The sequence below is a fragment of the Barbus barbus genome (assembly GCF_936440315.1).
Source record: "Barbus barbus genome assembly, chromosome: 4".
Lineage (NCBI taxonomy): Eukaryota > Metazoa > Chordata > Actinopteri > Cypriniformes > Cyprinidae > Barbus > Barbus barbus.
Window position 1 is genome coordinate 18,796,082 of NC_136732.1, and position 13,429 is coordinate 18,809,510.

Here is a 13,429-nt window from a genome sequence, read left to right on the forward strand (position 1 = left end):
AAAACAAAACCGTGCATAATTATGAGGGGCAGCTGGCTTATTTTACTTAAAGGTGCAATAGGTGATTGCCTTCAGAAACATTTTTTGTTATGCTGGTTGAAAGTCTCTTCACATCCCGATAGCAATCATTAAATGTATGTATACATATGCATTGTGTAAATGTATGCATCTGTATTTATATATTCTGTGGATGGTGTAGGGCCAAGAAATGTTCGTCCAATCAAAACGTCGTCCCCATATTTTGCATGTCTCGCTTAGTTAACACACCTGATTCAGATAACCAGCTCGTTAGAAGAGAGCTACGTGCATGAACAGTGTTCAGGAAGTACATTTTCATTTTTGGGTGATCTATTCCTTTAACATTCATTACCAAATGAAAATGGACAATATATAGGCAAACAAAGACCAAGGAGAAATAAATTGCAATTTAGTTTCTTTAATATAATCTTATTTACACTGAATTTTTTCAGAAATTTTTAGTACATAGTAAGTTACATTACTCTTGCATCGAATAAACAATGACACTCAGGACCCAATAATTGTACAATGTGATGATACTGGTCACATTACTTGGAAAAAGGTTTTTCTTTAGAGAACTCATCTTCAAGCTCACTAGCCATTCCCACAATTACACAACATTAAACGTCATCTCTTTTGTCTTTTATGCAAGTTTAAAAATTATTCACCACTCTATAGGCATTCACGGTCTTTTGGAAAAACAGAAAACTTCATTTTTGCACACTTGTCAAAGACACAAATTCTGATCAATCCGATACACGTTAAGTGAGGAAAGAGACATTTTAAGACAGAACCAAGAATATAAAGGTGATGGTTTTTATTGCATATATCACAAATATGAACATGACCGCCGGGGCCCAGCCTACATCACTTGCTAACTCCATCCAGGTCAAAGGTCGGGGGAACCCATCCTCTTAACGTCCTGTAGAATCAGCAGCAGGTTTAAATACTTTGATTCATACATAAAATAAGAGATTAGTGTATAGCTTTCAAAAGAACTCAGCTTCTCTGAAAAGTATGGAATAATGGTAATAGCAGCAATACTTAAAAGGACATTACATGGTAATAAATAATTGGTTTAAAAAAAAAAAAGAAAGAAAGAAAGAGAAATAGACAAAAGTGGTTGATGAAACACTGAGGTTGGCTCATCCTTTACATTTACAAAGAATAATCTGGTTCCATGCACGTCAAGCACTACATAATGAAATCCAAGACACTCCCCTGCTCTTTCACCACACCAAAACCTGGACCAAACCCCACTCCATCAGAGTCTGCAGATGTACCGCCACAGCCAAACGCTCATCTACAGGGGAATGAACACTCCATGACGGGTGATTGTACACGTGCCAGCGAAAGTGCTGAATGTTACTTGAAGCAGTGGTTTGAATGAAGGAGACACGTGAATAACAGTCTAGAGCTGAATTTCATGGTACATTACGTTAAAACAGTTAATGCTAAGTTACCATATGATAATGGCTGGATTCATTAAGTAGATTAATGGGGTCCATCAAAATTAAGGACAAAAAGAGCTTCTTCAAAATACTCAACATCCGTTTTCTTTGCAAAATTACGTTTAAGAGTCCAGTTTAGGCGTGTCAACGGACACAATGGATCAGAATGTTTTTTTAAGAAGGTGATTTGCTTCAAAATCTGCATATTAAAACACCATTCATTAAACATTAACTTTAAAAATAGGTCTTTTGTTGACAACGGAGGAATGCTCACTGGATAAAAATGCCATAAAAAAAAGATTTTGTGTGACAAAAATACTGACTCGCTCATGAAACCGCTGACTTTGCAAGGGCTTTGGGTCCTTCTCTAGACTGCACGTGATCGTTGTGCTTCAGTTGAGGAACATTAACACATGGGTGCTGTGAGATTCACAGTTCCCACGAGAGGACTAAGACTCGCCGTTAAGCACGTTCTTGATCTTAGACAAAAAAAAGATTTCAATAATACATTTCAAACAATTAAGTTAATTTCTACAATGAGAACGCTGATGTGTACAGGAAATGGATACCACTGAAATGCCATCCTATGGTACTGAACAGGACACAAGGAAATAAAAGTCAAATAAGAGACGATATCGAGCTTGACAACGCAGACCACCCTTGTCCTTCAAGATGCATTTGCTGTAGGTAAACTGGTTTAATGGTCACAGGCTCTGTGTATGTTAAAATACTCCACCTAGACTAAAACGTCAGCTCTATTCATGTAGACCACAGGCTCAGCGAGGTTCTACTGCAGCACAAACATACTCAACCCACCGCTTCAGTGACAAAGACAATACGAACTGGACTTTTGAGGAACAAAAGAAACGTTGATCAGATTTCTCTGTAACGTATTGTGGTAATGTGAAACAATTCCCGAATCATGTTGTGAGGAATCATTAGTCTGAGAGTTTTGCCCTTGGGTGGTCACTCCCCTCCGCTGCAGTTTCCGGCTGGCGGGTGATGCTGAAGTCTGTCAGGAGACACCAGTCTGTCTGTCCTGGAGAAGTGGAGGGGGTGAAAAGGATGGCTGGGGCTGTTTAGTGGGTTTGCTGCCATTGCTGGCTGGCTGGACAGGGCAATTGTTCACTCCACTGCAAAGCCACATGTCTCCTCCACGGCTGTCAGGAGCTTCTCATAGAGCTTCTCGTATGACTCGTAAGGCGGGATGTCGATCCGGTTGAAGCTGAAGGAATATGAGAGAATATTTTTTTTTTTTTACAACTGTGCTTTTAAGAAACACTCGTTTCCATGTGAAAAGATAGTAATGGATGTGAGATTTCCGTAGGGTGAGTGCAATATAATTAGCACTTTCTTGATCCTTCAATAACAGTGTCGTTGCATATTTTCATCTGTGTGAAGTTCAGAATTTCTTTGCAGCTTAGTTTCAATAAATGCTTGTTCTAGACTAGAAAGGAACGTTTTGCGTGATGAAGGTTACATTATGGAAGTACATACATTAGAGGGTCACAGTTAGGGGTCTGTTTTTTAAATCTCTTAAGTTCACCAAGGCTGCATGTATTTGATCAAAGATACTGTAAAGTAGTAATACTGTGAAATATTATTACAATTTATAACAACTTAACTTCCATTTTAGTAAATCTAAAAATGTGATTTATTCCTGTGGTGGTAAAGCTGAATTTTCAGCATCATTACTCCAGTCTTCAGTGTCACATGATACTTCAAAAATCATTCTAATATGCTGACTTGCTCCTCAAGAAACATTTCTTATCATCAATGTTGAAAACAGTCTTTTATTTCAAAAGATCAAGGAAAGTTTGATTCCTCAAAACAAGACAACAGTAGAGAGTAGGGATGTGACGAGATCTCGTGGCATTCACTGATATGAGTGGCGACAAAACACGTGCTGCTTACGATGTGAAACAGGTGTTAAAGACAAGATTCAAATCTGCATTCATGCTGCTGCTGATCCAGAAAGAGCAACACAAACAGTCTTTTCAACCACACATCATTATTTCTGTGTTCCAGACATCTAAATAACAGAAGTACTGGGATAAAAGTTAATAGTTTGGGTATAAACACTTATTGTCTACAGTAGTGATCGAAACGAAAGTATCTTAACACTTGTATGTATTGTAACGCTAATCCTCTTCCGCCAGGAGGTGGCGACAACCAGTTTAAAAAAGTATCCGTCATTGAATCATTCATTCAAAGAAGTTCCAATAGTGAAACAAGTCTTTATGAAGTGAGACACTGACTCCTTCATTGATTTAAAAAATTGTTTTTTTGTTCAAATGAATATATATATATTTTTCAAAGACTTCAGCAGTGAACATTTTGTCAGACCCACTAGTAAATTACGTTATTTTTAGTTTTCTAATCTTTTTTTTGTTTTCAGAATCGTGATCGCCAATTTATATAAAAAAAAGTGATTCTCAATTTATCCAGAATCGTGCAGTAATGTTTATTACTGCATATAATTAATTAAAATAGAAGTTTAATTTCATAAAGTACAAGTTGATTTCAAAATGCACCTACATTTTTTGCATTTTGTGTTTTTCAATTGAATAAAAAACTATTTCCCCCTATCTATTTCATCATTGAGGATTTATTTATTTTATTTTTAAGTCTAAAAATCTCATCTCATCTCGTGAACCCAGTCTCGTCCTGTCTTGTGGGATAAGTGTCTCGTCACACCCCTAGTAGAGTGTATTACATTACTTGAAAAACATAGTAGGCTTTCAGTATCTAAGACTAAATCTTACCATGTGTGGGCTTTGGGCAGGTTGTCTGTGTTGGCATCAATTAAATGAATAGTGAAGAGTCTTGGTCCTGCAGAACCTGTAGAACCTTACAAAGATACATTCTAGTTATCACTGTTCACCAGATCATCACACTCAATAGAAGTGAGCATGAACACAAACTACTTTAAAAAGACAACATGAAATCACATTCACAACTCATTATGCTTTCATACGGTTAATAGTAAATCAGAATATTCAGCAAGATATAATAATGCAGGGTTGAACTTGATATCTTTGTTCGTACAGGGAACATGTTAAACATGTTAGGCTACTGCTTTATCAATTAAAACGGTTAAAGAAAAATTCAGATAATGAAAACAATTTCATAATGCACATTGTGCATGACTTTAGGGGCAATTGATACATTCTGGTTATATGTTGCTGTTAGTCAGGAATTAAGGCCACTAGGATTAAGGCCAATACAAACTAAAAAGTGTCAGACTAGGAAGCTTAACATTGACAGGCGCAATCTGTCATCTATCAGGTGTATTGAAAGTGCACATGGCTTATCCATTAGCCACCTTGCAGTGCTTTGAAGCCTTGTAGAGGGACGCGTGTGGAGCCTGTGACGAACTGTAGCAATCTGCCTCTCCTCTCCTCGTCAAACGATTCAACCGCCTGCCAGAACCACTTCACTATGTTACTGTCAGCCACACAATGCTTCAGCCGTGTGTTGGCCTTCCAGTCGTTCAGATCAATCTTGCCCAAACCTCCGATGATCAGCTACAATACAGAGAGAAACAAAAAAATTTTTGACCTCTTCACCACATTTATCAGTAGTAAGGTGAATAAAAAATGATGAAGAGGGGGCAGGTAACTGTCTTTAATTGATTAAGTTTGATAGAGATACACTCCGCCTCCGGTTTAGGGGTCAGTAAAAAAATGACTGCTTTAATTTAATTCTTTTTTAATCAAATAAATTAAAGTACAGTAAAAAGACATTTATAATGTTCATGAAATAATTTCACCATAATAGCTTCTACAAGAGCAATAAGAGTATAATGTATCTGATTTCAGCTGAAAAAACAAAAAACAAATATTTGGTTTTAATGTCATATTTAGTGTTATGACTCTCCTATTCATCATATAACACAAATGTTCCATCTCCACACTTTTGACATCAGTCAGATCAGTCTCTTCATCAGCCTATCCATTCAGCATGCCTGAAATATCTGAATTACCTCAAGTTCCTTGTTGTCAAAAGGCTTGAGCAGATGCTGTGGTATGAGTTCGTTGAAGCCCTTCTGCAGGGCGAGGAATTGGGCTTCAATGCCTCGCATGAATCTCCAGTTGACATACAGCCTAACAGAGACACAATCAGTCATTAGAGAGCTGCAGTGGAACACGGAGAACACTAAGAGGCATCTGCACCACACAGTCCTCCATTAACAACCTCTGATTCATTTCTATTTGGCAATGACTCGAACACAATAAAGACTCACATAAAAATTTACATTCCTCTAACATTCTTGAGCGGCAGCTTATATATCCAGGGTTCACTCAATCAAATTGACAGTGGAAAAAGCAGTGAGGCTCCTAAAAACATGTGACTGCTGCCCTCTGCTGGATGACTTTCCCTGAGAGCGTGATCATGAATTGAGAAGGGTCTGGCTGCAGACTTGCACTCTCAGTACTTGCACGCTCAGACTTGCACTCTCAGACACTTGCGCTTCTGCGAGTGACGTCACTTGCAGTCTTTTTTATTTTGTTCTATTTTTGTTTGAATCGCTCAACATTTTACAACAGTAACCAGGTGGTGAAGACAAGAAAAAAGAAACAAAATTACAATGTCACTTGCAATCGCTGCTTGAACTTTCCGCTACTTGCGACGTCACTTGCATTCGACACAAATCATGTGCGTTGCCAATGGAGACAAGACGCTGTGGTGGTTAAACGATTAAAACTTATTTAGTACAATAACGAACAGGGTCCTGCAAGTCATCTGTAGGAAAAAAGACAAGACCTGCAAATCCGTGGCAGAACAGCAGAATATGAACGCAATGCGTAAAGATTCTCGTTAAGCGTTTTCCTCCTGCAGAAAACCATAAACACTTAATATGGCTTAATTATAATTTACATTTAATGTGAAATTATAGTTTCACGTTAAATATTTTTCCAGATAAAATAAACGGTCTACAGCTCTTTTATATCATTGTCTTTGTCCATTAAGCTATATTACGTGTTTTATTTAAAATGATTTTCTATGGGAGGAAAACGTTTAATGTGCAATTTAACGTATTGAGTCCTTTTAATATCATAATGCACGTTCATATCTGCTGGGGCCTATTTCATAAAACTAGTTTACCAAACAAACCAGGCTTATTTCAGTAATTCTGACTTATTTTAACTTGATTTGGTTTCCGAAAGCAAACTTACTTATGCTGAGAAACTAACCTGGTCCAGAGCAGGATAACTGTCAGGCTAAGCTGAGCTCCTCTAACTCTGACCAATAGGAACGCATCCATATTACCACTGACTCTCTCACATACAATCAGTTGATTTTATTATCAGTCCAAAAATAAAAGTATACAGAAAATACACCTTAAATAATCAAATAAATAAAAAACAGGCTACAACCAACTGTATTTAATGTATTGTGCCCAAAATGTAGGTAATGACCTTTAGGACCTTGTTTATGAAACCGCTTTAGTCCTGATTGATTTGCTAGGTTATTTCAAGTCAGGTTTTGGACTTTAATTCCCGCTTTTCTTAGCGTCTTTTATGAAACAGCCCCCGGGTCTGTATCTTTGTGTCAACAAGACTTATAGGTTAATGAACTGTCTTATTATATTATTATTAAATTTAGTCCATTATGCCACAATAAGCGTTTTGCTGTATGGGAGGTCAAGTGAAAGTTTGCGTATTGTGTTCGTGTCTATCTGCTTGCCTTGTAGTACATTTAATAATAACTATACATCAAATTTAATCTTTTAATGGCACTTAATGTATCTTAATACATTAGAGTGCAAGTGACATTGTAATTTAGTTTCTTTTTTCTTGTCTTCACCACCTGGTTACTGTTGTAAAATGTTGAGCGATTCAAACAAAAAATAATCAATAAATAGAACAAAATAAATAAAAAAAGACTGCAAGTGACGTCACTCGCGGAAGCGCAAGTGTCTGAGAGTGCAAGTCTGAGCGTGCAAGTGCAATTCTGCAGCCAGACCCTATTGGATGGATTTGCTGTGTCTGGTCAGCCCACGTGTGTGCATCGCTTCATACCTCACATATTCTTTCTTGTTCTCCTCTGTGACCGGGATGTTCTTGCCGTTTGGTTTCAGCTCATGTTGGAGGAATTTGCCAAAAGCATTATGCTCTACGCAGAAGGTGTGGTCCAAAACAGATGTGATGTCATTCTCTCTAAAAAGACAAAAGACAAATATAGCAAAGTTATTTATCCTGTTGCTTACATTCAAAAGGCTACCCATTACCAACAAATAAATATGAAGCTGTTTGCTTACCAATACTGAACCCAAAATACACCTGGGGTGTATTCCAGAAAGCAGGTTATGTGATATACCCGGGTATGTTTGAGGATAAGCAAGCGGATAACCTCAGCTTTCGGTTCCAAAATCGGAGGTTACTTTCAGGGTATGTAAGTAACCTGCTCTCTGAAGATAACCTGCTCCGGAGCAGGTTATGTTCCAGGGTTAGTTCACTTCAGAGCATCAGCGCACGCGTGAAATACTGACCAGCCTTCAGTGGGCGTGACAGATAGTGCAAAACATTATATATTATTACAATATAGTTATGTAATATAGCCTTATATATATATATATATATATATATATATATAGTTGTATGATATGTTAATTATAAACTAATATAAGTAATAAATAAGGTAATATTATTCTAATATGGTTATATTTATTTTATTGGCATATATAAGTTATCTGTATAAATTATAAAACACTATTATGACAATGTTTAATTTATTATACTATATGAAGAGTTTATTTGCAAAAACATAACTAATTTTCAAAAATCATATTTTTATTATGTTATCATGTTTTTATTGTGTTTTATTGTGTTCGTTAGCGGTTTTGTTTAAAGTTATTTTTTAACCTAGTCAATATAACCCAACTGCAGTTTGATTGACATTCATTGGAATGCACAATGAAAAAACATGATTTCTGAGAATTGTTAAAAACTAAGTTATCTGTTTTTGCAAATTAACTCTTCATATATATTTATTACATTTTATATTATCATCTCACACATGGATCGGCATTTTCTATAATGTATTTCTATAATAAAAATACATATCTGATATGACTTAATATATAATTATCAAACAAACAAACAATATAATTCATATTCTCAAGGATTAAAGAGTAAACGATTAAAAATGATTGCACAACCATCTATTAGGTGGCGATATGCACTAAGGATGTAAACGACCATTGAACAAGAGGAGGAGGAAACAGCATGGCGCACTTTTTCTTAGCGTCCGTTTCCATAGTGACTCGTCGATTCATCGCTCTGATGAGAATGTCTTGAGTCTTAACCAGGAACATACTCTGAGTTGAATGAACTTACTCCCGGACGCGTTTTTGGAACCACATACCTCGAGTAAGCAACGTTTGGGGTTAATCAACCCGACGTTCAGGGTTTAGCTGAAGGCAAGTTAACCGTGCTTTCTGGAATACACCCCTGGACATTTCACTTAGTTTTTTTTGTTTTGTGTGTGTGTGAATTTTTGGTTGTAATTCCCAATATTTGCAATGGTGATTTTAATTAAAAAATAAAAATAAATACAAAAATTGTACTCAAGTATGAATTTCCATAAAAAAAACATTAATAAAATAAATCCTATATATTTTAAACTTGTGTCATTACATAATTTGGATGGGTTTATAATTCTATTTTATTATTATTGTAAAATCAGAAAAATCATAATAAACTGGTGTAATCTTTAACTGGTGCTGTAATTTTAATTGTTGTTGTTTTTTTTGTTTTGTTTTTAAATTGGGAAGGGGTTACTTATTTTTGAAATCCAATTTTAGCTAGATGATAGATGTCACATTCAGGCTTGTGTAATTCCAAAGTCTTTACTTTAAATGTGGGACAAGCACAACAGTGGTATAAAAAAGTCTATGAGAAATATAAGTGCTCTCTCTTGATTCTGATTTTCTATAAGCAAAAGAAATTCAATTCAATAGAAATTGATCTGGAGATTTCTTATAAAATTCACTCACAGTATCCAGACGAGGCTCTTGTGCAGCTCTGGGTCCACAGTCTCAAGGTCACAAAGCTGGATGGGCTTCCCAAGGAGCTGCTTGTAGAAGGGCAAGGTGAAGCCTCCATTGATGTAGTGCCCGTGGAAAACAGCTAGACCCATAATCCGCCCAACAAAGTGGAAGTAAGACAAGTGGTCCTGAAAAAAACAGCAGAGGGCTTGAGAGGAAGTTTAATGAGACACTGTAGCAACAGAGAACCGCTTGGTGACCCTTTTAAAGCACACATGACAACCATATGTTGTGAGGTCCAAGAAGCACAGCCTATGCTAAATTTCTTTACTGTGTCTTGTTTAGAAGAGAAATCCCAAGCACAGGTCGCCGCATGACTTACAGGGTTGATGGATGAGTCTGGGTTGATCTGTAGTGTGTAGATGTTATCAGTCGAGTACTGAAACAGGCCGTAGTATGGATTCAGCATCTCATGGCAGAGGAGATACAACCATTCCCTGGAACAGGACAGGAATTCAGATAGAACTCATATCTGAGTCTTGCTGGCTGTAGTTCAGTCTAAACTCTGTGCTCAACAGGGGAACTCCTGCAATATCATGAATATCATACCCTGCATGCTGATAAGCCTGGCTGAGATTCAGTCTAAACTGTACAAATTATAAAAGTCAAGTCTGGCGTATGAAAAGAGATGGGGGAATAATGAGGCACAGGGGAAATTAATTAATGAGAACCTTTCGCATGGAACAGATTCATATGCTACCTAGCAACTCCACCGTAATCCAGCCCCTCCTCTCCTCTGAACTTCACCATCAGCCGCTTCTTCAGGTCTTTGGGTCTCATCTTCATGATCTGTCTGTAAGACTCCTATTGCACAGATAGAACAGAAATGAGACATATTTCTGAGTGATACATTAATTTACATAAATTATACATTAAAGTTATAAAAAACATTTTTTTAACTAGCTTAAATGTATTTATGTTTTAATGCCATTTCAGTAACAATGGCTATATTCATGACAATATTAACATGTCTCATTTCAATAATTTAACATTTCCTTAAGCAATCACTATACAAAAACAAGTAACAACAGTGCTCAAAAATCATAGAATCTTTCAATTTAATCTATGATAAAAATGATAAAGAAAATTTTAAAAAGAGACCTTTTTAAAAATGTCTTTTAATGTATATTTTCAGAGTAAAAACGTCTTAAACTAGCTTAAAATATGTAAATTTAGGCTATAACTGATCCTGATCAATGATCCTGTTTAGATATCTGCAAATACATTGCAGATATGCTCACTGAATATAAACCTAACAGACCACTCAGATCATTAGGATCATGTCATTTAGAACAAAACAAGGGGAGTCCGCTTTTAGCTATTACGCTGCCCGCAGTTGGAATCAGCTACCAGAAGAGATCAGATGTGCTCAAACATTAGCCGCATTTAAATGCAGACTCAAAACTCATCTGTTTAGCTGTGCATTTATTGAATGAGCACTGTGCTACGTCCGAACTGATTTTACTGTATTTTATGTATAATCATTTTCTATTTTTAACTGTTTTAAATTCATTTTAAATCAATTTCTAAATAATTTTAAAAGCTTTAAATTCACTATTTTACTGTTGTGATTCCTTTTTTATGATTATTTTACTTCCTTTTATGTAAAGCACTTTGAATTACCGTTGTGTATGAAATGTGCTATATAAATAAACTTGCCTTGCCTTGCCTATAATGGTTATTATCATTAAAAAAAAAATGTAAATAGCAAGTTATTGCACTACCATTCAAAAGTTTGGGGTCAATACGATATTATAAAGAAATTCATATTTTTTTCAAAAAAATTGATCAAAAGTGGCAGTAAAGACATTTATAATGTTATAAAAAATTTATATATTTCAAATGAATGTTGTTCTTTTGATCTTTCTATTAATTAAAAAGGATAAAATTGTACCAGTTTCTACAAGAACTTTAGGAAGCAGAAGAGTTTTCAACATTAATGAGAAATGTATTAATAAAACAGCAAATCAGAATAATATAAATAAGAATCATGTGACACTACAGACAGAAAATTCAGCTTTGCCATCACAGGAATAAACTGCATTTTTAAACACTCAAATAGAAAAGAGGGTAACACTTTAGTATTTAGAGACTAATTCTCACTAAATAGCTGCATATTAGCATGCCTATTAATAACATATTGGCAGTTTATTAGTAATTATAAAGCACATATTCTGCATGAGCATATTTTACATCCCTAATCCTACCCAATATCAAAACTTAACAACTAACTTACTAACTATTAATAAGCAGCAAATTAGAGGTTTGAGACAAAAGTTGTAGTTAATGGTTTATTAATGGTGAGAATTGGACCTTGAAGTGTGACCAAAAGTGTGAAGTGTGTTTTATTGCTCATAATATTTCACAATTTTACTATATTTTTGATCAAATACATGTAGCCTGGGTGAAAACAAGAGACTAGAATCTGGGATAAAAGATTACAAACCATTTTCTTTTCTTTGGAACAATGTGCACTGATGAGTCATCCACAGGAATACCAGTGACGTGTATTAAAGTATGAAATAAAAAATAATAGACTTGCTCTCCTAAAAATGATCTGTCTCATATTGCTATATACTGTGACCAAAAACTGCAGCATTATTTAAGATACTGATAATGGCATGCTACTGTTGGAAACCAAAAAGCAAGCATCCAGTGTGCACAACTAATCGTGATGCATCCCTAGTCACTTCCAATGACAAAAACAGTTCCACAGTGCTGTTAGAACTAAATTATGCATGCACTACAGGACTGGCATTATTCAGCTGTGCGACTACCTCAAAGATCTCCTCGCGGGACACTTCTATGCGGCAGTGGCCGGCTTGAGGCTGCTGCAGGGAGAGCTCATGGCGGAGAACTTTGAGTTTCTGGACCAAATCTCTCTCGTAGCGCACCGGTAACTCGCCATCACCTTCCTCCATACCAACTTCCATCTGTACAGGCAGAGCCTGGCTCGACTCCTTCACCTGAGAGTGTTGGCTGCTCATCACATGCAAAACAAACACAAATGTCACGTGTACCAATACATCCAAACACTGATAGCAGTTTATCAAGCCACTGGACCATGAAATTTTCATGCATCATTTGGGTTACACTCCCACTAGGGACGATTAGGAATTAAATAAATGTTGAGAATTAATTTAATAAACCCTTAATACGAGCAAGCAAGCAATTATCATTACTAGCAACTTTAATTACACAAGGATGATTTATTCATTGAGGTGAATAATTAACAGGATAATTTAAGAGCTGGGATGAGTAATCAGATGTTATGAGCAGAGCCGATGTGAAAGATGTTTTACCTCATGATGTGGTGTAACCTGGGGTCGGTGAATTGCGTGGTTCTATTATTGTGGTCGACAAAATAAATTCGTCCTGACACAGTGCTCCTGATCTCCCAGCCGGGTGGCAGAGGGCCCAGCTCCTCACAACTCACGCTGTTCAAATCCCTGAAGGAGCAAGTGCACCCATCACACCTGGCGCTCAACACATATAATGGTGCCCCAAAACTCTTTCTATCCTCTTGCAGGGTGGGAAATTAACTTTTTTTTTTAAAGCCAGCCACAATGGCAGGTGAATCCCCTATTTGAATAGACATTCAGATTTTACCATTTAAATTTTTGTTAATTTCAAAAGAGTGGGTAAGATTTTTTAATGTGCGAAACGAAATCTCTAATACTTAATATTATGAAATATTACTACAATTTAAAATTAATGTTTCTATATTAATATATTTTCAAATATAATTTATTCATGTGGTGGCAAAGCTGAATTTTCAGCAGCCATTACTCCAGTCTACAGTGCCACATAATCCTTCAGAAACATCTCTTACTATTTAAATATTTAAAAGTTGTGCTGATTAATATTTTTGTGGAAACCATGATACTTTTTTCCAGGATTCTTTGAA

General features: G+C 36.1%; 1 protein-coding gene across 3 annotated transcripts in view; it reads right to left on the reverse strand.

The window, feature by feature from the left end:
* Positions 1–417: 417 nt before the first annotated feature.
* Positions 418–13,429, reverse strand: part of LOC306868964 (E3 ubiquitin-protein ligase SMURF1) — a 49,951-nt gene continuing 36,939 nt past the window's right edge. Inside the window, exons 9-18 of one of the 3 annotated variants that reach the window (XM_079415461.1) lie at positions 12,825–12,971; positions 12,300–12,501; positions 10,223–10,326; positions 9,845–9,959; positions 9,472–9,650; positions 7,496–7,633; positions 5,455–5,575; positions 4,795–4,996; positions 4,235–4,319; positions 418–2,694 (exon numbers count right to left, since the gene is read on the reverse strand). In XM_079415461.1, the coding sequence (XP_079271587.1) occupies positions 2,595–2,694; positions 4,235–4,319; positions 4,795–4,996; positions 5,455–5,575; positions 7,496–7,633; positions 9,472–9,650; positions 9,845–9,959; positions 10,223–10,326; positions 12,300–12,501; positions 12,825–12,971 (1,393 nt within the window). In that variant the 3' untranslated portion in view covers positions 418–2,594. The remainder of the gene's footprint in view (positions 2,695–4,234; positions 4,320–4,794; positions 4,997–5,454; positions 5,576–7,495; positions 7,634–9,471; positions 9,651–9,844; positions 9,960–10,222; positions 10,327–12,299; positions 12,502–12,824; positions 12,972–13,429) is intronic. The other 2 variants (XM_079415462.1, XM_079415463.1) reach the window with 2 other exon arrangements.